This window comes from Bactrocera dorsalis, chromosome 1 (assembly GCF_023373825.1).
Source record: "Bactrocera dorsalis isolate Fly_Bdor chromosome 1, ASM2337382v1, whole genome shotgun sequence".
Lineage (NCBI taxonomy): Eukaryota > Metazoa > Arthropoda > Insecta > Diptera > Tephritidae > Bactrocera > Bactrocera dorsalis.
Window position 1 is genome coordinate 82,838,253 of NC_064303.1, and position 23,015 is coordinate 82,861,267.

The window sequence follows — 23,015 nt, forward strand, 5'->3', positions numbered from 1 at the left end:
TTCAAGTTGTTTAAAGAAGTTTAATAAAATAAGTTTTTAAATAAATTTAAAATAAGTAAAAGAACAATAAGCTAATTGTCAGTTTAAGAAAACCATACATTTTCCGGGACAGATCTTAAAAACAGAAGCATATTTAAGTGATCTGGAGTTAATTTTAAGACATTTCCCGTGAAAATTGGTGCACGTTTTCGGAAAAGCCGCTCTCCTGAACATTTACCAGTAAATTTATCGTAGGAAAGTTTCTTGACCTTTTCTTAAGCGTTTTTTTATATGAAGTTTTCTTGAGAGCTGGATACTAAGCTTATAACTTGAAACTGGTCACTTAATTAATAGTAAAGTGAATGTCAAGAATCGATTCTTAATCGACTCCGACTACTGAAGATCGATTCCGAAACGAATCGAGTTTGCCATCCCTATTCGCTTAACACAGCCTTTTTTCTTCATCGATTGTGAAAGTTCATAAAAAAATATTGTTTTATTAATTTAAATATATTGCAATGGCAAAAGAATGGGTCTCGCAAAAAATTCGCCAGAGCATGATTGCAAAAATGTAAGTTATTTTTCGTGAAAATTGTGTATATAAAATGTTTCTACTGTGATATTCATTTTAGAAATCAAGCACTGCAAACGACAGATCCTACCAAAAATGCTGCTGTTATGGAAAATCATATTTTCCAGAAGTCACGCAGCAAGGAGGAATACGCGAGTTTGCTGGCGAAGCTTTTTATGCATTTTAAAGATTTGGCACAAAGTGAGTATTTCCATTGAATTATGTTACACATATACACACATGAATGTACACGTACACATGGCGAAGTGTAATGTGATTTTGGCCTGGTTGCAGGTGGACAGCAGCCGCATATGGTTGGCAATGCACAGCAAATGGGTGGAATGTCCGGCCAGATAAATCAAATGGGCGGTGGAGGCCCCGGTGGACCAGGTGGCCCTGGTGGCGCAGCACAACAAATGCAAATGGGTCCCGTCCAGATGCAAGGTGGACCTATGAATGTGAAAATAGGCCTCCTGGGGAACCGAACACCCAAAAAAGATCGGTAGCGCGCCTACATTGCAACCTCAGAGCAATAAATATCCAATAAACTTTTGTTTCAAAAATATTCTTGAAAGTTTTCATTAATGCTTTCCGTTACAAATACTTTTTCACAAAAAGTTAATCTACTACATTTCTTTTAATTACATCTCTGTGCCTAAAAAAGGTAGATTTCGATCAGGTGATCTCAGCTGTGAAAAATTCTTGGAAAACAGCTGATTCTTTTGTTACTTGTAGGGTTATACAATGCATATTACGCACAAAGCTTATTTTTTTGTTTATTCTCTTTTGCTCTTCTAATGCGGATCATTCACAATGGGTAACCAGCTGTCAAAACTACTTGAAGAAATAATGTTGTTACGAATTTACTGCTTGCTAGTTTACTTTGTTAGGTTCGTATCTCTGGATTGACAAATAAAATCAACACTGTTTAATTTAATTCAACAACTCTTTATTTCACAACTCGTCTACACTATAGCAGTTTACTCTTAGCACTGATTGATTACGTTGGCGCTGCCACGGCTTATATAGCCACGCACTTCTCGCTGATGCCGACGTGTCCTTCCAGAATATTGCGTCTGGAAATTACCAGAACATAATGCTATACGGCGCCAGACGCAAGCAGACAGCCGCGGCGCCAGACTCTGTAATTGTTCAAGCAGACGGCTGTGGCGCCAGATGTCTATTGTTTCGACAAGCAGACAGTGCGGCGCCAGATGTCTATTGTTTCTCAAGCAGACAGCCGCGGCGCCAGATGTCTACAACAAGACAAATGCTATTCCATATACCTACAACTATTGTTCATAATAAGGGATGCATATAGCAATACAAATACAACTTAATACTACTTTTTGTAACACTGCCCTCCACTAAAGCCTAATCGTCCCGATTAGGCACAAATCCTCTTGAACCAAATGGGGCGAGCCTCTCCACCTGTACGACTTTCATTGTACATCGAGCTTTCCCATTTCTTTGTATGCGGTATACCACGTCATTAAGTCGTTTCATCACCATGTAGGGTCCTTCCCACGCTGTCTGCAGTTTCGGGGACAAGCCTTTCTTTCGAAGTGGATTGTACAACAGGACCAGATCACCTTCTTCAAAACCTTTTGAATTTGCCGCTTGATCGAACCGGTCCTTCATCTTATTGCTCATCAGATGCGTATGCTGTCTTACCATTAGATGCAATTCATTCATTTCTTCCTTTAAGGCAGAACAATAATCTCCATCATTTCTTACAGCTGTAGGATTTGTTCCAAACTTAAGATCAGCAGGGAGTCGCAGATCAGATCCGAAAATAATCTTTGCTGGCGTGTAACCAGTTGTCTCGTGCTTCGCTGAACGATACGCCAGCAGGAACATCTGGATGCACTTGTCCCAATTCCGTTGATCTTTATCAACGATTTTCCGCAGATGTTCTTCGAGCGTTCGGTTGAATCTCTCCACCATTCCATCTGATTGTGGATGTAACGCTGTTGTCCGTGTCATGTGGATGCCCAATAATTTACAGACTTCTTGGAAAATGGAAGATTCGAAATTCCTGCCTTGATCTGAGTGTAATTCGACGGGCACTCCGAACCTTGTTATCCAATTTTCTACAAACGCTTCGGCTACTGTCTTCGCTTCTTGGTTTGGTAAGGCATATACTTCTGGCCATTTACTGAAATAGTCCATGACAACCAGTAGATATTTGTTTCCGGCCGTACTGGTTGGGAACGGACCTGCAACATCCATTGCGACTCGTTCAAATGGTGATCCCACGTTGTACTGTTGTAGCCTACCGCGACTTTTGGCTTTAGGGCCTTTAGCTGCCATGCACTCTACGCAATTACTTATCCATTCTGCTATGGAATCTCGACAACCGATCCAGTAGAACCGTTGTTTAATCTTCTCTATAGTTTTTTGTAATTCCAAGGTGCCCTCCACTAGGTCCATTGTGATATTCTTTCAATACTTTCGGGATCATGGACTTCGGTACTATGATCAGCAGACGAGACTGTTTGCCATCTTCGCTTTCCCAGGTACGATGAAGGTATCCATTAACGAGGTTTATGCTGTTCCATTGGGCCCAATATGCTTTTGCAGTTTGACTCTCGCTACTTATTTGTTCCTTTGGTGGTCGTGTCCCATTTTCTTTGGCTATTACCAGCTTTGTAAGATCAGGGTCCTCCAGCTGATTGATTCTGATGCGGTGAGGAGTCCAATCATCTTCAGGTTCTATATTCAGTAATCGCACGTCGATTATACCTTCTTTTCCTTCTGATTTGGAGCAATGTTTACATTCCAGTGGACAAGGGCGACGTGATAATGCATCCGCATTTTTGTGGTGAATCCCCTTTCGATGTTCCGTTTCGAAGTCGTAATTATGTAATCTTTCGATCCATCGTGCAATTTGGCCTTCCGGATTCCTAAACTGTAATAACCATTTTAATGCTGCATGATCAGTCCTCAGCAAGAATCGTTGTCCATACAAATACTTGTGGAAATGTTTTACACATTCCACCACAGCTAGTAGTTCTTTTCGCGTCACACAGTAGTTTTTCTCTGGTTTCCCGAGCACTCTGCTGTAATACCCAATTACTCTTTCTTGTCCGTCGATGAGCTGAGACAGGACACCTCCAATTCCATAAGCGCTCGCATCTGTATCCAGGATGAATTTCTTTCCAGGTATTGGATAAGCCAACATCGGCGCCCTACAAAGTAGATCTTTAAGCTGCTCAAACGCTTTTTCTTGTTCCAACTGCCATACAAACGGGCGATTCTTCTTTGTTAAATCATGTAAACTTCTAGCCACGTTCGCAAATCCAGGTACAAAACGGCGGTAATACGTGCATAAGCCGAGGAAGCTGCGGAGTTCATGTATGTTGGTGGGTTGAGGCCAATCTTTAACTGCTTTTATTTTTCCCTCCTCGGTGTGAATCCCCTCAGTTGACACTTTATGTCCGAGATATGTGACCTGTTTCTTCCATAATGAACACTTTTTGGGATTCAAGCGTAATCCGGCTGATGCTATTCGCTGAAAGACTTCCTCTAGATTTTTCAGATGATCATCAAAACTTTTTCCCATGATCCCATGTCATCAAGATACACCAAACATGTCTTCCAGTTGAGTCCTTTTAACACATGTTCCATCAGTATAACCCAAATGGCATCATTGAAATTCCCATAGCCCGTCGCCCATACTGAAAGCGGTCTTTTCACGGTCACGTTCATCAATCTCGACTTGCCAATATCCACTTTGTAGATCTAATGTAGAAAACCATTTCGCTCCAGACAAGGTGTCTAAGGTATCGTCGATTCTTGGTAGAGGATAACTGTCTTTCTTTGTGACATCATTCAACTTCCTAAAATCTACGCAGAAACGGGTGCTACCATCTTTCTTTTTAACTAAGACGATAGGTGAGCTCCATGGACTTATTGAAGGTTCGATTACACCGTTTTTGTGTATGTCTTCAATAATTTTGTTAGCATCCTCACGTTTTGCTAGTGGAACCCTACGCGGAGCTTGTCGGATTGGTTTAGCGTCTCCAGTATTTATGCGATGTTTGACAATGCCGGTTCTTCCTGTGTTTCCTTCGTTTTGCAAATATGGATGCGTATTTTTCTAATAGTTTTTTCTGCTTTTAATTTTTCATTTCCATGCAGTTCGTTTCAGTAAATTATTTAGGAATGTAGGACTTATCTGCTGTGGCTCAATAGTAGGCTTCTGTTCTGACCGTTCGCATCGTGCTATTGCACTTATATTCTGGCACTGTCCAATTACTGCTCCTTTCTTCAGCCTTATAGGCGTGTTGAATTCATTCACTACTCTGACCGGAATGGTGGCGTCTTCTCCAGTTTTCACAAGCGTTCTTCCTACCAATATGGGTGTATCTATTTTTGTTGGTTCCACAATCCACAACTCTTCAGTCCCACCTCCTCCATTCACTTTAGCCCATACAATCGCCTCAGATTTTGGTGGAATACTCTGATTATCATCAACAATCACCCTCTTACTTTCAACGTTGGTCACATATCCGGTGTTTATAGGCATCTCCATGTTCTGGCAAAACAGCATTTGCTTGTTTAAATCCAAAGTAACCCCGTGATCAATCATGAAATCACCTCCCATTATAATTTCATCCGTGATTTCTGCTACGATGAAGGTGTGATTAACTTCCAGGGTACCAATCATCACTTCGCAAAACACTTTTCCCGCGACAGCTGCTTCCTCTCCGGTGGCCGTTCGAAGCTTGCAACCGATTAATGGTTCAACCGTTCCTCTTACCACATCCGGTCGGATAATTGAATGTGTGGCACCAGTATCCAAAGTAAGCGTTGACAGTCGTCCATTTACGATACCGTTGATAGTAAGATTGTTGTCATGGCGACCTATTTGTGATATCGAGATGGTGGGGCAAATAGTTGTGGGAACCAGCTCACGCCCCTTTGAACTGTTCCGTTTTAGTTTAACGACTTGTGAGATGTGGATGCTCCGTCCTCGTTATCTGTTGGTTGTTTCCGTTTTGATGGGTTTACTTTTATATTGCAATTTCGGGCAAAGTGACCCGCTTTTCCACAGTTGAAACATCTGCCTGTTGTATTTACTCGCGGTGCAGCAATTGTCTTCAGAGTCTTCAATATTTTCCTCCATCAGCGCCGGTTGTTTCCATTCCAACTCTTTGTACTTTGTGTGCTGGTTTACTTAGTAGGTAAGCTGTTTCCTGTGTGAGGGCGTGCGAAACCGTTTCAGCAAACGTTCTTTTTGGCATTGCATATGTGGCGCGTTTGGTGTCCACATCACGAATTCCATTTATGAAACATTGAATTTTTACCCTCTCAATGTAATCCACAGGTGCATCTGCATTTGCCAAATGAGCCAGTCGTTCTATTTCAGTTGCGAACTCTTGCAATGACTCGTTCATCTTCTCACCCCTATTTTGCAGTTCGATCTGGTATATTTGTTTCCGGTGCTCACTACCATAACGTCTTTCTATCGCACTCATCAATGCCTCATAGTTGTCCCGTTCACAGTCTGGAATAGTCTAAAGGATGTCTGCTGCCGGTCCTTTCAATGATACAAACAAGGACGCCACTTTGTCCGCTGCATTCCAGTTATTGGCCGTTGCTGTCTTTTCAAACTGAAGTTTGAAAATTTGAAATGGAATACTTCCATCGAATGTGGGTGCCTTCAATCTTTGATTATTTGTTGATGGTGCAGGGCCATGCAGTTGCAGTTCTCGCACACGATTACTTAATTGAAGAACTTCTGCTTTTAAATTTTCTTCGTCATTTTTTAAAGTGCTTAATTCGTCTTCAAATTTTGAAAATTTCTCTTGCACTTGTTTTTTGTAGTTGTGTAGTATTTTCCGTGATCTGTTGTACCAAACGATGTTGTTGTGTAAGGCGAGACTCTAACTGTGATGTATTTTCAGCTATTTGCTGTGCCAGACGATTTTCGGTTTGCACTGCATTCTCTGCCATTTGCTTAATAGCCACTAACAGCATGTTCATGTCCACACTTGATGATGTTCGTTGTTCTTCTACTTTTTCTTCTACCTTTGTAGAAGTTTCTGGGCCATCAAATTCGAATTCGTCGACATTAATTCCATCCGCTTCCATTGCTTCACGTAATCGTGCCTGCAGATCCGCCTTTTGCCCGCTTATCGGCAATTACGTCCCTCCAGTTCCTTTTTTAATTGCTGAATTCTCAATTCTCCGAATTTAACCATTTTGAATTTGGATTATTTGACAATTCCACTTCTGACACCAATTGTTACGAATTTACTGCTTGCTAGTTTACTTTGCTAGGTTCGTATCTCTGGATTGACAAATAAAATCAACACTGTTTTAATTTAATTCAACAACTCTTTATTTCACAACTCGTCTGCACTATAGCAGTTTACTCTTAGCACTGGTTGATTACGTTGGCGCTGCCACGGCTTATATAGCCACGCACTTCTCGCTGATGTCGACGTGTCCTTCTAGAATATTGCGTCTGGAAATTACCAGAACATAATGCTATACGGCGCCAGACGCAAGCAGACAGCCGCGGCGCCAGACTCTGCAATTGTTCAAGCAGACGGCTGTGGCGCCAGATGTCTATTGTTTCGACAAGCAGACAGTGCGGCGCCAGATGTCTATTGTTTCTCAAGCAGACAGCCGCGGCGCCAGATGTCTACAACAAGACAAATGCTATTCCATATACCTACAACTATTGTTCATAATAAGGGATGCATATAGCAATATAAATACAACTTAATGCTACTTTTTGTAACAATGTATTTTATTTTCTTGAGCAATTTCTTGAGAGCTGGATACGAACCTAAAGAGTTTAAAATTTGATGGTGGTTAGGGGTTAAGGGAAGGTCGTGAACTTTTTGATAACATCTTTCCAAGTAATTCTAGGAAGATAATTCATACGTTGACCGATACATTCGCTATAAAATCTACTAAAATAACGAAAATAATTATACTGATTGACAAAAACTGGCAAAAGACTAAATCTTCACATATTTCAATACAAGTATTTTTGTTATCGCTTCAAAATATGCTCCTGAGCCAAGCATGCCAACCTGATGAAAACATCCAAACAAATCTATTGTACTCTGCAGCAACATTTTGCGAGAACATAAAAAGTGATTACGATTTATAAAAAATATCAAAAATCACAAAAAAAAATTGAGGATAAAGCAATCACAAATTTATTTTATAGAAATGTAAACATTCACTAAAACGCAAAGCTCTTTCTTGAAATATCTGGAAACTAAATTAAATAATACAATGCAATACCACAGAACTGAGTTCCCTTCATCTTCAGGTAACGGCTCCTCATTATGTTAGGTAAAGATTACATTTGCCTGGCATTGTTGGGTATTTATCAAGTCAAGTTTATGGCGTGTTAATAATTATCTACTCCAACCTTGGTTATGACATTTTGTAGTTTTAAAATCTTAAGAGAGTTAAATTTGTGTTTCTATTCTATAAAAATTTACATGTTATATACACATATGTATAAAAGTTTTTGGGTTTATAATTTTAAAGTAATTTTTTGTGAACTTTAACATTATATATTTAATTACAATAAAATTTAGGTTAACGTCGCCCCAATATTTTTTATTTGTAATTTTGAGTTTCTTTCTTCCTTTTATTTTCTAAAGGTCCCCTACAAAAAGGTGTCTGGCGTTGAACTAGATATCTCCAGTTCAAATTATCTAAAATAAGATTTCTTTTTTCGGGATTGATAAAACAAGAAATAATGGAAAGAAGTTTTCATTTTTCAACTTTGTGTTGACTTAAAAGAAGCTTGAACAAAATATACTATAGTAGGGGAGCCTGGAGTGCTAAAATTGCAGTTACTGGAGCGTCATGGAGACTTACTAGATTGTCAAGATAACGTTTAAAAAAAAAAGTCTAGGTGAAATTTTCCATTTTAGTGAGAAACAAACAAAAGTGTCAAGCGTCTACCAACAACAACCACGCTATGGTGATCGGTACGCTTGACCATGGAAACTGTCAGATTATAGGATTTTCGTGATTCTGACAGAATTACCTTTAAAATTAAAAAAAAAAATCTATCGCGCTCGAGTATTTCAAGGTTACGTTTTTTTTTACAAATTTGTCACCCTGCTATTTCTCTAAGTCACCATCAAACTGTCAGAATATTGAAATATACCCTCGTCTTCATGTATTTAATTTACCATCTCTTAATCTTACGCGCTCGAGTTTACCGAAGGATCGATTTTTTTTTTCTAATCTGACGAACTCCCCCCAACGCACGCCTCCATATTAAGGGCTCATATTTGGTAGGGGTACATAAAAAGGTGCAATGTTTCTCCACATTACATTTTCTGACACGCTTTAGTAACTTCAAAAATCCCCTCTTGGGCTCCCCTACTACTAACTTTCTTAAATATTTCTTCTAGAAAAACGGCTTTAAACTTTGAAACTAGACAGCGTAGCTGCCAGAATGTTCGAGTGGCAAAAACAGCAGACATAGTTCTACTTACTGGCGTACCTAAATAAGAGCGTTCAGTAGCGCGTGTTTACGCCGACACGACATCCCAAAACAAAGCGGCAACTTTATAACAACAAATTCTCCTTTTACAGCTAACATTAGAACAAAAGAAATTAAATTCAAAATGAAATAATTAATTAATAATACTAACATCAATTTGTACAACAACTTATTATCGCGCGACAAGCGATTTTTCAGAAAAATTACAATTAATTTCGTTTTCTGCAGCTAACTTTACTTCATAAAATAAAATAATGTGTATGCTATTATATAATAAATAATTTTTTATAGATTAATGGAATTTATACTAACAAAATAGATACTAGGAGTATATTTATTGTAAATGATTATTATGCATGGCTATTGTGAATTGGCGCACCTTCTGCATACTTTTTTTACAAAAAAAAACTGTAACAAATCTTTATAATTTAAATAGAAATTATAAAATCTATTTAAAAGTTACCTTCCTCAAGAATATGACGACGTAATATGTCTTTATGTAAAATGGCAACTACAACAGGGTTGCAATTTTATTTTTGCGTGACATTGCACGCAAATATACATGGGTTTTGGTTTGACATATTTTACAGCCATTGCAAATAATTTTCTGCTTGTTTTTGTTGTTTTGCCGGTGCACCAGGAGGAAATATATGCTATTCTTGCAGCGTGCCCCTATAGTAGGGGTATTCTCTTGCTCTTGCAAAACCCGGTGCACGGTGCAAGCATTGCAGATTTACAACGGCACAACAACAAAAATATTTGCAAGGGCTATGAATTATGTCAGACCAAACCCCATGTATATTAGCGTGCAATATCACGCAAAAATAAATTTGCAACCCTGTTGTAGTTGCCATTTTACATATTACGTCGTTAAATTGTTGAGAAAGGTAAATTTTAATTATATTTTATAATTTCTATATAAATTATAAAGTTTTGTTACAGTTTTTTTTGTTAAAAATGTATGCAAAAGGTGCGCCAATTCACAATAGTCATTTACAATAAATTGACTGAATCTGTCGCTCATATATCACTAGATTTTGCAATGGGTGCTCTCGTGCCCTTGTATATTTCGGTGTAGTATTTTTGCAATCTGCAATCTTGCAAGAGCAAGAGAATACCCCTTATGTTTTAAAGAAGAAAATAGATACTTTATCTATAGCTTAATTGAAATACAAGTTTTTTTATTTATTTTTTCCAGTCTGGCATCACTAAGTGTCGAGATACATTTCTGAGTGTGTTGACAGCCGCCATATTTGTTTGTTTACATATAAATATTTTGGATTTGGTTTAAGCAGTTCATTCGTAAACAGGCGGTTGTTCGTGATAAACAAATCATTTTTTCGGAGATTAATGTTGTAATATAAAGATTTAAAATCATTTTCGTGATTTTGTTTATTATTTGTTTAATATTTTCTGTAAAATTTAAATAAAGCACGGGGGTTAGTGAATAACAATTATCAACAAACCATCGACATAACAGCTGTGTTCCGTTATTACTTTGTTCCTTGAAAAATACACAGAGAACGTATTATACGTTCTCTGAAATATACTACGCTTGTCACAGCCTTTTTTCCTCATTGATTGTGAAAGTTAATAGAAAAATATTGTTTTATTAATTTAAATATATTGCAATGGCAGAAGAATGGCCCTCGCAAAAATTTCGCCAGAGCATGATTGCAAAAATGTAAGTTATTTCTCGTGAAAAATTGTGTATATAAAATGTTTCTACTGTGATATTCATTATAGAAATCAAGCACTGCAAACGACAGATCCTACCAAAAATGCTAGTGTCATGGAAAATCATATTTTCAAGAAGTCACGCAGCAAGGAGGAATACATGGGTTTGGTGGCGAAGCTTTTTATGCATTTTCAAGATTTGGCACAAAGTGAGTATTTCCATTGAATTATCTTACACATATACACACATGAATGTACACGTACACATGGCGGAGTGTAAATGTGATTTTTGCCTAATTTATGCATTTCTAAAATTATTGGCTACGCAGGAAAGCCTACACAACCGCCGCCGCAACAAAATACCGAAATGAACCAGCAAGGTATGATGCCAGACCCCTTAAACGCGCTCCAAACACTTGCTAGCCAAGGTAATCGTAATGCGCAAATGGCTGGCGGTCCCAATCCGAATCAAATGGGCCCGGGAGGTCCTGCTGCTGCGACAAATTTATTACAAACACTAAGTCAGCAGCGACCGGGTCAACAGATGCAACAAATGCAGGGCATACGTGGGCAAATGCCCATGGGTGCTGGTCCCAATCAACAGATGATGCAACAAATGAGTGGAAATATGGGTGGTGGTGGTATGCAAATGAATGTTATTGGTGGTGGTGGTAGTATAGTTAATGCAGGTGGACAGCAGCCGCATATGGTTGGCAATGCACAGCAAATGGGTGGAATGTCCGGCCAGATGAATCAAAATGGGCGGTGGAGGCCCCGGTGGAACCAGGTGGCCCTGGTGGCGCAGCACAACAAATGCAAATGGGTCCCGGCCAGATGCAAGGTGGACCTATGAATGTGAAACGCTATGAACGTACAAATGCAACAAATGGGACAACAACAGATGGCGGTAAGTGTACATAATTTTGATAATATACGAAATATTTCATGATTCAGAATTTTTTTTTTAGCAAATGGGTATGAATCACCAACAGCTCAACCAAATGATGAACGCACGTATGAATGCAGGCGGTCCGATGGGACCAAATGCTGGGCCACCAAGGCATGCAGGGGAAAGCCAAAAGCTGATTTCTTTTGTCCACTTTGTAGGGTTATACAATGCCATATTACGCACAAAGCTTATTTTTTTGTTCATTCTCTCTTGCTCTTCTAATGCGGATCATTCACAATGGGTAACCAGCTGTCAAAACTACTTGAAGAAATAATGTATTTTTGTTTCTTGAGCAATTTCTTGAGAGCTGGTTACGAACCTAAAGAGTTTAAAATTTGATGGTGGTTAGGGGTTAAGGGAAGGTCGTGAACTTTTTGATAACATCTTTCCAAGTAATTTTAGGAAGATAATTCATACGTTGACCGATACATTTGCTATAAAATCTACTAAAATAACGAAAATAATTATACTGATTGACAAAAACTGGCAAAAGACTAAATCTTCACATATTTCAATACAAGTATTTTTGTTATCGCCTTCAAAATATGCTCCTGAGCCAAGCATGCCAACCTGATGAAAACATCCAAACAAATCTATTGTACTCTGCAGCAACATTTTGCGAGAACATAAAAAGTGATTACGATTTATAAAAAAGATCAAAAATCACAAAAAAAAATTGAGGATAAAGCAATCACAAATTTATTTTAAAGAAATGTAAACATTCACCAAAACGCAAAGCTCTTTCTTGAAATATCTGGAAACTAAATTAAATAATACAATGCAATACCACAGAACTGAGTTCCCTTCATCTTCAGGTAACGGCTCCTCATTATGTTAGGTAAAGATTACATTTGCCTGGCATTGTAATGTATAAAAGTTTTTGAGTTTATAATTTTAAAGTAATTTTTTGTGAACTTTAACATTATTATATTTTAATTACAATAAAATTTAGGTTAACGTCGCCCCAATATTTTTTTTATTTGTATTTTTGAGTTTCTTTCTTCCTCTTATTTCCTAAAGGTCCCCTACAAAAAGGTGTCTGGCGTTGAACTAGATATCTCCAGTTAAAATTATCTAAAATAAGATTTCTTTTTTCGGGATTGATAAAACAAGAAATAATGGAAAGAAGTTTTCATTTTTCAACTTTGTGTTGACTTAAAAGAAGCTTGAACAAAATATACTATAGTAGGGGAGCCTGGAGTGCTAAATTTGCAGTTACTGGAGCGTCATGGAGACTTACTAGATTGTCAAGATAACGTTTAAAAAAAAAAGAAAGTCTAGGTGAAATTTTCCATTTTAGTGAGAAACAAACAAAAGTGTCAAGCGTCTACCAACAACAACCACGCTATGGTGATCAGTACGCTTGACCTTTTGTCGACGATTTTACCTGTATCGCCCCATGGAAACTGTCAGATTATAGGATTTTCGTGATTCTGACAGAATTACCTTTAAAATTAAAAAAAAAAATCTATCGCGCTCGAGTATTTCAAGGTTACGTTTTTTTTTTACAAATTTGTCACCCTGCTATTTCTCTAAGTCACCATCAAACTGTCAGAATATTGAAATATATACTCATCTTCATGTATTTAATTTACCATCTCTTAATCTTACGCGCTCGAGTTTCCCGAAGGATCGATTTTTTTTTTCTAATCTGACGAACTCCCCCCAACGCACGCCTCCATATTAAGGGCTCATATTTGGTAGGGATACATAAAAAGGTGCAATGTTTCTCCACATTACTTTTTCTAACACGCTTTAGTAACTTCAAAAATCCCCTCTTGGGTTCCCCTACTACTAACTTTCTGTCAAAATTATAATTTCATTCAATTTGAAAATATTTCTTCTAGAAAAACGGCTTTAAACTTTGAAACTAGACAGCGTAGCTGCCAGAATGTTCGAGTGGCAAAAACAGCAGACATAGTTCTACTTACTGGCGTACCTAAATAAGAGCGTTCAGTAGCGCGTGTTTACGCCGACGCGACATCCCAAAACAAAGCGGCAACTTTATAACAACAAATTCTCCTTTTACAGCTTACATTAGAACAAAAGAAATTAAATTCAAAATGAAATAATTAATTAATAATACTAACATCAATTTGTACAACAACTTATTATCGCGCGACAAGCGATTTTTCAGAAAAATTACAATTAATTTCGTTTTCTGCAGCTAACTTTACTTCATAAAATAAAATAATGTGTATGCTATTATATAATAAATAATTTTTTATAGATTAATGGAATTTATACTAACAAAATAGATACTAGGAGTATATTTATTGTGAATGATTATTATGCATGGCTATTGTGAATTGGCGCACCATTTGCATACATTTTTAACAAAAAAAAACTGTAACAAATTTTTATAATTTAAATAGAAATTATAAAATCTAATTAAAATTTACCTTTCTCAAGAATATAACGACGTAATATGTCTTTATGTAAAATGGCAACTACAACAGGGTTGCAATTTTATTTTTGCGTGACATTGCACGCAAATATACATGGGTTTTGGTTTGAGATATTTTACAGCCATTGCAAATAATTTTCTGCTTGTTTTTGTTGTTGTGCCGGTGCACCAGGAGGAAATATATGCTATTCTTGCAGCGTGCAAGGGTTTTGCAAGAGCAAGAGAATATCCCTACTACTATATTTTAAAAGAGAAAATAGATACTTTATCTATAGCTTAATTGAAATACAAATTTTTTTTATTAATTTTGTTTAGTCTGGCAACACTAGGTGTCTAGATACATTTCTGAGTATGTTGACAGCCGCCATATTTGTTTGTTTACATATAAATATTTTGCATTTGGTTTAAGCAGTTCATTCGTAAACAGGCGGCTGTTCGTGATAAACAAATTATATTTTCATAGATTATTCTTGCTATATAAAGAATTAAAATCATTTTTCCTGATTTTGTTTGCTATTTGTATAATATTTTCTGTAAAATATAAATAAAGCAGCGGTGTAAGTGAATAACAATTATCAAGCCATCGATAAAACAGCTGTGTTCCATTATTACTTCGTTCCTTTGAAAAATACACATTCGCTTAACACAGCCTTTTTTCTTCATCGATTGTGAAAGTTCATAGAAAAATATTGTTTTATTAATTTAAATATATTGCAATGGCAGAAGAATGGCCCTCGCAAAAATTTCGCCAGAGCATGATTGCAAAAATGTAAGTTATTTCTCGTGAAAATTGTGTATATAAAATGTTTCTACTGTGATATTCATTATAGAAATCAAGCACTGCAAACGACAGATCCTACCAAAAATGCTAGTGTTATGGAAAATCATATTTTCAAGAAGTCACGCAGCAAGGAGGAATACATGGGTTTGGTGGCGAAGCTTTTTATGCATTTTCAAGATTTGGCACAAAGTGAGTATTTCCATTGAATTATCTTACACATATACACACATGAATGTACACGTACACATGGCGGAGTGTAATGTGATTTTTGCCTAATTTATGCATTTCTAAAATTATTGGCTACGCAGGAAAGCCTACACAACCACCGCCGCAACAAAATACCGAAATGAACCAGCAAGGTATGATGCCAGACCCCTTAAACGCGCTCCAAACACTTGCTAGCCAAGGTAATCGTAATGCGCAAATGGCTGGCGGTCCCAATCCGAATCAAATGGGCCCGGGAGGTCCTGCTGCTGCGACAAATTTATTACAAACACTAAGTCAGCAGCGACCGGGTCAACAGATGCAACAAATGCAGGGCATACGTGGGCAAATGCCCATGGGTGCTGGTCCCAATCAACAGATGATGCAACAAATGAGTGGAAATATGGGTGGTGGTGGTATGCAAATGAATGTTATTGGTGGTGGTGGTGGTATAGGTAATGCAGGGGGACAGCAGCCGCATATGGTTGGCAATGCACAGCAAATGGGTGGAATGTCCGGCCAGATGAATCAAATGGGCGGTGGAGGCCCCGGTGGACCAGGTGGCCCTGGTGGCGCAGCACAACAAATGCAAATGGGTCCCGGCCAGATGCAAGGTGGACCTATGAATGTGAACGCTATGAACGTACAAATGCAACAAATGGGACAACAACAGATGGCGGTAAGTGTACATAATTTTGATAATATACGAAATATTTCATGATTCAGAATTTTTTTTTTAGCAAATGGGTATGAATCACCAACAGCTCAACCAAATGATGAACGCACGTATGAATGCAGGCGGTCCGATGGGACCAAATGCTGGGCCACAAGGCATGCAGGGCATGCCACCAAATATGCAACAGAATCAAGGTGGCCCAATGCATGCGGGCAACGTAGTTGGTGGGCCACAAGGCCAACAAGGTGGTGGCATGCCGCAAAATGCTGGACAGCAAGGTACAATTCTACTATTGTTAATACCAATGAAATTACTAACTTTTAATTTGTAATTTTTCAAATAGGTGGCATGAACCAAATGATCGGTATGGCGCCAAATATGCAACAGAAAGCAAACATGCCTATGGGTCAAGGTGGTCAAATGTTCCAAGTTAACCGTGGTGTTCCTGGTCAACAACAACAGTTCTTACGTCAGAGCCCTTCACCAAGCACTGTCCCATCACCTGCCGGCATGACCGCGGTCCAACAACAATTGCAGCAGCAGCAGCAGCAACAACAACAACAGCAGCAGACGGCACAGAATCAGCAACAGCAGCAACAACAGTCGCAAATGCCTAATCCGCAAATGATACCCAGTCCAGCGCTAGTGCCGACCTCAAGTCCACAAATGTCGAATCTCATGCAGAACTCGCAACGGCAAATGCGTCAATCGCCCAGCGCCCCACTCAACACACCAGGTCAGGTGGCCAGCAACAGCCCTTTCAATCCACAAGAAGATCATTTGTATCGCGAAAAATACAAACAACTAACCAAGTATATTGAACCACTGAAACGCATGATGGCCAAAATTGGCACTGACGGCGCAAGTAAGTTTCATTTTCGCAGCATAATAGTCGCCAAAACTAAACTAACTGTTCTGCACAAATTTTCAGATACCGAAAAATTCACTAAAATGAGCAAATTACTGGAGATTTTGAGTAATCCAAATCAGCGTGTGCCCCTAGAAACGCTGCTAAAATGCGAGAAAGCGCTGGAGAAACTGGACATAGTTAATTTCACGGGTCAACAGTTTGGCGTGAGTATTCTATTCAACATATTTCAATATATACATACATATATTTTAATTTTACTATTTTTATCCTATTGCAGAAATCCTCAAATCCACTGATGGAAGTTGTTAATACAACACTTCAAAGCTCACTGGCCAATCACACGCTGCATCGCACTTTTCGTCCTTGCTTAGAGCTACTCTTCGGCACTGATATATGGTAAATTCCAGCAAATCAAATAAATGACCAATAACTGACCAATTTTTGTTTATCGAATAGCGCTCCCGCACCGGCCAAAATACAACGGATGTCTGAGAAGCCCTTTCAGTACGAGTGTGAGATACCGCACGTTCTGCAAGGCGAAATAGCACGATTGGATCAGAAATTTAAGCTAACACTGGACAGCACAACGCAAAACAATCCCAAATCCATCAAAGTAATTTGCTGCCTCGATGACAAGCGATTACCATGTGTACCACCAATTACCGTTACTATACCAGGTTCGTAAATTTATTTGTAGAAGTACAAACCAGATTATTAAACTCGAATTTATTTGTATTTATTGCAGAGGAGTATCCCATGGCGTCGCCTAACTGCGCCTTGGCTCAACACGAGTATGCCACTACGCCATTCCTAAAAGCGGTACAGGATGCGCTAAAAGCGCGCATTGCCAAATTGCCGAAATTATACTCGTTGTCACATTTACTGGACACCTGGGAGATGTCAGTGCGTCAAGCTTGTTCACCAAACAACAAAAATATTTTGGATATGGCTGCAGTTTTTGGAGCTTAAGCGTCTTGAAATTTAGTGTGAAGTGTTTAACGTTTTTTTTTACATTTTTCATGTGAAATCGAAGCAAAAATATTTTTATATGTAAAATAGCATATGTCGAAAGTATGACAGTTTCAAATACATAATCATATATACATATTATACCGTATATAAACAAATTTTTATTAAATAAATATATTACATCTTGGACCAGCAAAAATTATTTTTCCTTTACAAATTCATTATTTCATACTGAAATTCTCGTAAATCCAACGCACTAAAAATTGTAAAACTTACCGACCCAAACGAGGTTAGATCTCCAAAAAAACAGCCCTTGGCCGGATAGAATCCGGGTCAATTTCGGTAAAGAACCGGCGGGATTTAAATTCTGAATTCAAACAACAAATCTTTTGGTATATTACCGTAAACGACGCTGCTGAAGTATTAGTCAATATGTCGCCCATTGACATCCAGGGAGATGGACTCGAGCGTTTACATCAGCTATCTGTGCCTAAAACAGTATCGGCGAAGACATAGGAGAGAAACAAGATCACTAATATGTAGCAGGAATTCCTCATCCAAAGGGCGCTGGACCCATCGACGCGCCCTTTGTTGGCGTCTATCAAGTCAAGCGACATGGCGGCCAGGATTTCCATTTGAGCCAAATACTTAGTGGACATAGGTGCTTTGGAAGCTACCTTTTCAGATTGAACATTAACATTAGTTTGAACCGTTCGACGTCTACAGAGTATATAAAAGACTCTGAACATGTATTATTTTGTTGCCCTCGATTTTCAAATACAAGGTATAGTTTTACGGTCGATAATTTAATGACACTCATGTGTCAGTCGGCTGATAAATAGAAGCGTCAGCATTCTTAATGACAAAACTAAAACTTTTTCAACAGATTAGGCTTCCGTCAGTCCGCACAATAGAGGAGACTCCTGTCCTGTGTCCTGTCTCTCCCACGAAGTAATACTTATCCGGTGGTTGCGTGGGAGTAGGTTAGGTTTAGCGGATTAAAGTTTCGATATTTACCTCTACTATAAAAAAAAACGAAAGCGAGTTGCTAAAAACCGCATATAAAAAGAACGTCTACAGAATAAAGTTGGATGAAATCGGGTTGGCTCACACTAGACTGATATTTTGACAATTTTGATATTGTGTGGCATAGTTCAGCGACGCTGAGACATGTTGTTCGAATGGCCTCTGAGGCTCCTTAATTTTATTTACTAGCACAAACTGACAAAGTACAACCTCCACTTGGTTGAGTTGACACAGCTTTAGGAGTTCAAGATTTTTTTGTAGATCAGATCAAGGCTAGAAAAATTGCTTCATCCAATTCTTTTCATTTTAATCTGTTTCTGCCAATGTGGAACAACAAATTACTCGGAAGGCTTTCTTAAGAAGCTTTGCTTAAAGAAAATGTCTAAAAGCTGTCATCTTCTATGGTATTCCAAAAGAAGTTTCCAGAATACTTTCCATTAGTATTAATTTTATTATCTTGCGAAGTCGATAATTGAGGCAACTCAGCTTCAAAACAACTAAACAATTCTATGAAAGGGTTTTTCGACAAAGTTGCACTGCCTGCAATACAAATTGCATAGAATAATACCGCCGAAGAAAGTTGTAAGGCGATGATGAAGTTGAGTTGTAATCAGCAACCTAGGTTATGCCTTCAAAACAAGTTATAAAGCGAAGACATCTCGACTAAAATTTTTTGGCAGAGAGGAGTTGTAGTCAGCAATCCACTGCCAGTTACATAGAAATTGTAAAGCGATGACAATTCAACCGAGGTAATGCCTTCGAACAAGTTATAAAGCGACGACAATCAAATCGTATACTCAAGAAAATTGTATGGCGGTGGCAATTTAATGAAATTTTTTGACATGCGACGATTCCCAATCGTAATTATACCGCCGAAGAAAGTTGTAAGGCGATGACAACTCGACTGAAATTTTTTTGCCAAGGTTGAGTTATAATGATAAAATTTCATCTCAAATAGGGTAGATTTGCAATCCAAATTATTACTTTTCAGCCAAGTTCTGAGCTCTTCTAAGCGCATTTGTAATAACTTTTTAGTTCGGCGAAAATTTAATTTTCTCCGAATACATAGCATCGCGACTCTTAAAACTCGGATGCAGTAGTTTCTTCGAGGACTCTCGGTAAATAAATAAATAATCATTGAACTCCGCAAGTAAAGTAAAACACAGGTTTATTATGATTTGATAGACACTTGGGAAAGAGTGTTTATTTTGTATTTAAGTTGAATTTTTTAATGCATAAGTTTGTCTTCTTCTTATTTTCTCTTTTTAATGCCTTCATCAATATTCTTATGTTTTGTTTTTTCTTATTTTGGTTTTTTTTTTAATTTTTTCAACTCATACATTTTATCAATATACTTAATTACATAATTGCATTTATTTACATACAAGTAAGAAAGTTTAGTAAATAAGTTTATATACATTTACATTATATAATAAATTAGCTGTAGTCACATACAAATATAGTATACCATACATGTAAGTGTGTTCTCAGTTTAAGATAACTTAAATATCACAGATTTTTTTTTTTACTATTTTTACATATTTGTTGTAAAGAGTTTTAAAAATTATTGGCTAGCGGTAAAAATTAACAAACAAATACAAACTTAATAACTTAATTGATAATTATAGAATGATACTTTTTTAAAAGCCGTTACTTATTGCTAAAACGGAATTGCAGACATATATTCAATGCAGAAAATCGAAAAGGTAGGAGGGTTAGTTAGTAGATTTGAAAGAGGGTGAGGCGTGACAGCAACTCCCCTGTGTATTGACAGCGTCTACGGGCTGCTTTTGCATAAATACGATTACATATTATATTTGAGATTAAATATGCTAAATTACGTATGTATGTGTGTGTTATAGTGGTTCTATGCCTTTAAGTAATGTTTCATTGCTCAATGAGAGTAACCTTACAACAAAAATTACATATCAAATAAATATAATACATACTGATTATTACAAAGGTTTTTGGATATTGGAGACATTCTTAAGAAATTAAAGATCTTACTTTAAGACATCTGACATCTCTACAACTACTAATCAAGAAATTTTACTGCATGTTTTTGTTTTTGTTGTTTTAAATTAATATGAGTTTGGAATGACGGACGCTTGACTGCTAATACCCAATCCCCGGGCGATTTGTTCTGCTGACACCATGCGGAATTAGTTGTTAAGCGCTTAACGTTGTTGTTGTTGCACCTGCAATTGCTGCTGGTCGGCGATGAGCGTGGTGAAGGCGGTCGGCAACGCGCCCACCTGCTGCAGACGCAACAAGTCGCCGGCGCTGCAGATTTGCAGCTGCAGACCGGCGCCGCTACTGGCTACTGTGGACGTGGCGGCGGCGAGTGGCGTGTGCTTCGCCGTCAACGGCGCGCTGCACGCTGGTGCAATTGGACGCAAGTGAGTTGTGCCACTGTGAGCGCTAGCTGGCGTTACGGCGGCAGGTTGCTGTTGTTGACCACAGGCAGCTGCGGCTGCGGCGGCGGCCGCCACTGCGGCTGCCATTGTAGCGGCGGCGACATTGCGGTTCACGCCGTTAGCCTTATCCTTGCCATGGCGCTTGATGTGCTTGGACAAGTGATCGCTGCGCATGAACTTCTTCTGGCAGACGCTGCAGACGAACTTCTTCTCGCCGGTGTGTGTGCGCTTGTGACGCGACAACTCGTCGGAGCGCGAGAAGCGCTTATCGCAGTTCTCCCACTTGCAGATGAATGGCCGCTCGCCGGTGTGCACGCGCTGATGCGCCTTCAGGTGGCTGGACTTGAAGTAGTTCTTGCCGCAATTCGGATATTCGCAGACGTAGATGCGTCGACGCTCGGCGGCAATTTGCGCTGCAGTCATTTTGTGTACGGGCGTTGCGGCTGGTGTGCTGCTGGCCGCGGCTATGGATGGATTGCCGGTGACGTTTTGTAGCAGGCCGTTGCTGGCGTTGAGCACCAACAATTGCGCGGGAATGACTGTGGTGGTGTTAGGCGCGCTGCCGTTGCTGGACGCGCATGTCGCCGCGGGTGTTAGGTAAATACTTTTCGGTGCAATTACTTGATACTGTGGCGGTGTGGTGGTGTACATTTGTTGTTGTTGCTGTTGCTGTGTTGCGCTAACGGTTGTTTGCACGGCCGGCAGCGTGAAGCGGAAGTGTGTTTGCGCCAAATCCAGTTTGGATTCGCTTTGCTCTTTTTGTTCTGGTTGCTGTTGTGGCTGCTGCACGGACGCCGGCGCCGAGAAACTGCTGCAACGCGTGCGATTCATCTTGAACTTCAAGCTGCGCCACACATTGGTTTCGCTGCAGTCGTCGTCGGAGGTCAGCAGCGGTGCTTGCGAGACAGTACTGCTGTTGTTGCTGGTGGTGGTTGTGGTGGACGCGGCGGAGGCGCTGGAAATGGTGGAGGAGCACGAGTTCTCGTCGATGGCGGAGCAAATGCCCGAGCTGTTCACATGCATGATAACGCTAACGCGCTGTGTTTGTTGTTGTTCTTGTGTTTGTACTTGTTTCTGTGTTTCTGGCGGCGGCGTTAATGCAGCAACGGGCTGTGGCAATTCCAAGCGTTGTTTCTTGCAGGGCGGTGTCTCGGCGTCGTCTTCTGTGTCCGAGGGATTTGGGGTGATTATGTGCTGCTGCTTGGTCTGTTGGCTGTACTGCAGCTTAGCTTTGAGCATCTCCTCGTGCAAGTGCTGCGCTGAGGGTTTTTCATCCTGGAAAGGAAAGAAGAAAACATCGAATTAGTAAAGAGTTCAGAGCTATGTGTGTATAACGCCTAATTGTAGGCAACGTTTTTCGAGTAAAGTGTAGCTCAATGGTAAACGGTGGCGGGGCGCTATACAATTTTAAAATTTTTTTGTTGATTTTAAGTATTAGAAATTATTTTTTGGAGTTAGAAATGAGTAATAATCAAGCTTTGATATTCAAAGGCCCTCATTTCTATAGCCAATAGTACATTAATATCCCCACCACTCTACAAACTCATGCTCACCGCTCTAACTAACTGTAATGTAATCCCGTTTACGCTTACGTTCTCGGACTTTTGTTGTTTTTGAACTTGAAACTAGCGTCGCTGCCGAGCGCGTGTGTAAATAGCAAACAATTTCAGGACATTCTTGCCCACAAAAGCGGAGGTCATTTGCGCGGCCGCCATCACAGTTTATGTTCGCTTTGTATTGTGAGGTCATCGCCGATTGCCAACATACAGAAGAAAAACGTGTAACCTCAATACAAAATTGCTAACCAACATGATTCTGCTGCCGTAACGCGTTCGAACGACACAATACGAAAAGCGTCTACCTTTCGGAACGTACGTAAGCACTTACCAGGCGCACATAAGTGCCACACGTGCTGACGCGCATAAAATGCTTTGGCGCTCACTTAACTAGACACATTTTGTTGGTAGCGTCATTGACTAAATACAATGGGAGAG

General features: G+C 39.2%; 2 protein-coding genes across 15 annotated transcripts in view; one reads left to right on the forward strand and one right to left on the reverse strand.

Moving 5' to 3' along the window:
- Nucleotides 1-387: 387 nt before the first annotated feature.
- Nucleotides 388-17,780, forward strand: LOC105222011 (mediator of RNA polymerase II transcription subunit 15). 12 transcript variants are annotated; one of them, XM_049457628.1, is made up of 10 exons: nucleotides 388-550; nucleotides 612-751; nucleotides 845-940; nucleotides 15,623-15,741; nucleotides 15,803-16,016; nucleotides 16,082-16,603; nucleotides 16,670-16,812; nucleotides 16,887-17,005; nucleotides 17,066-17,286; nucleotides 17,355-17,780. In XM_049457628.1, exons 1-10 carry the CDS (start codon nucleotides 498-500, stop codon nucleotides 17,576-17,578), a joined length of 1,851 nt encoding a protein of 616 aa, XP_049313585.1. In that variant the 5' UTR covers nucleotides 388-497; the 3' UTR covers nucleotides 17,579-17,780. The 12 variants fall into 12 exon arrangements, with proteins under 12 accessions (XP_049313585.1, XP_049313612.1, XP_049313603.1 ...); XM_049457655.1 differs by having other exon boundaries at nucleotides 15,641-15,741; XM_049457646.1 differs by having other exon boundaries at nucleotides 845-931.
- Nucleotides 17,781-19,771: 1,991 nt separating this feature from the next.
- Nucleotides 19,772-23,015, reverse strand: part of LOC105222012 (Krueppel-like factor 10) — a 373,089-nt gene continuing 369,845 nt past the window's right edge. Inside the window, exons 1-2 of one of the 3 annotated variants that reach the window (XM_049457661.1) lie at nucleotides 22,909-22,959; nucleotides 19,772-22,296 (exon numbers count right to left, since the gene is read on the reverse strand). In XM_049457661.1, coding sequence (XP_049313618.1) covers nucleotides 20,782-22,296; nucleotides 22,909-22,944 — 1,551 coding nt within the window. In that variant the 5' untranslated portion in view covers nucleotides 22,945-22,959 and the 3' untranslated portion in view covers nucleotides 19,772-20,781. Of the gene's footprint in view, nucleotides 22,297-22,574; nucleotides 22,594-22,908; nucleotides 22,960-23,015 lie in introns of those variants that run through there. The other 2 variants (XM_049457670.1, XM_049457674.1) reach the window with 2 other exon arrangements.

Coding starts and splice junctions, on each gene's coding strand:
- LOC105222011 (XM_049457602.1), top strand. CDS start 498: ATGGCAAAAGAATGGGTCTCGCAAAAAATTCGCCAGAGCATGATTGCA. Junction 551..14,907: donor CAGAGCATGATTGCAAAAAT/GTAAGTTATTTT, acceptor TATTCATTATAG/AAATCAAGCACTGCAAACGA. Junction 15,048..15,157: donor TTTTCAAGATTTGGCACAAA/GTGAGTATTTCC, acceptor CTAAAATTATTG/GCTACGCAGGAAAGCCTACA.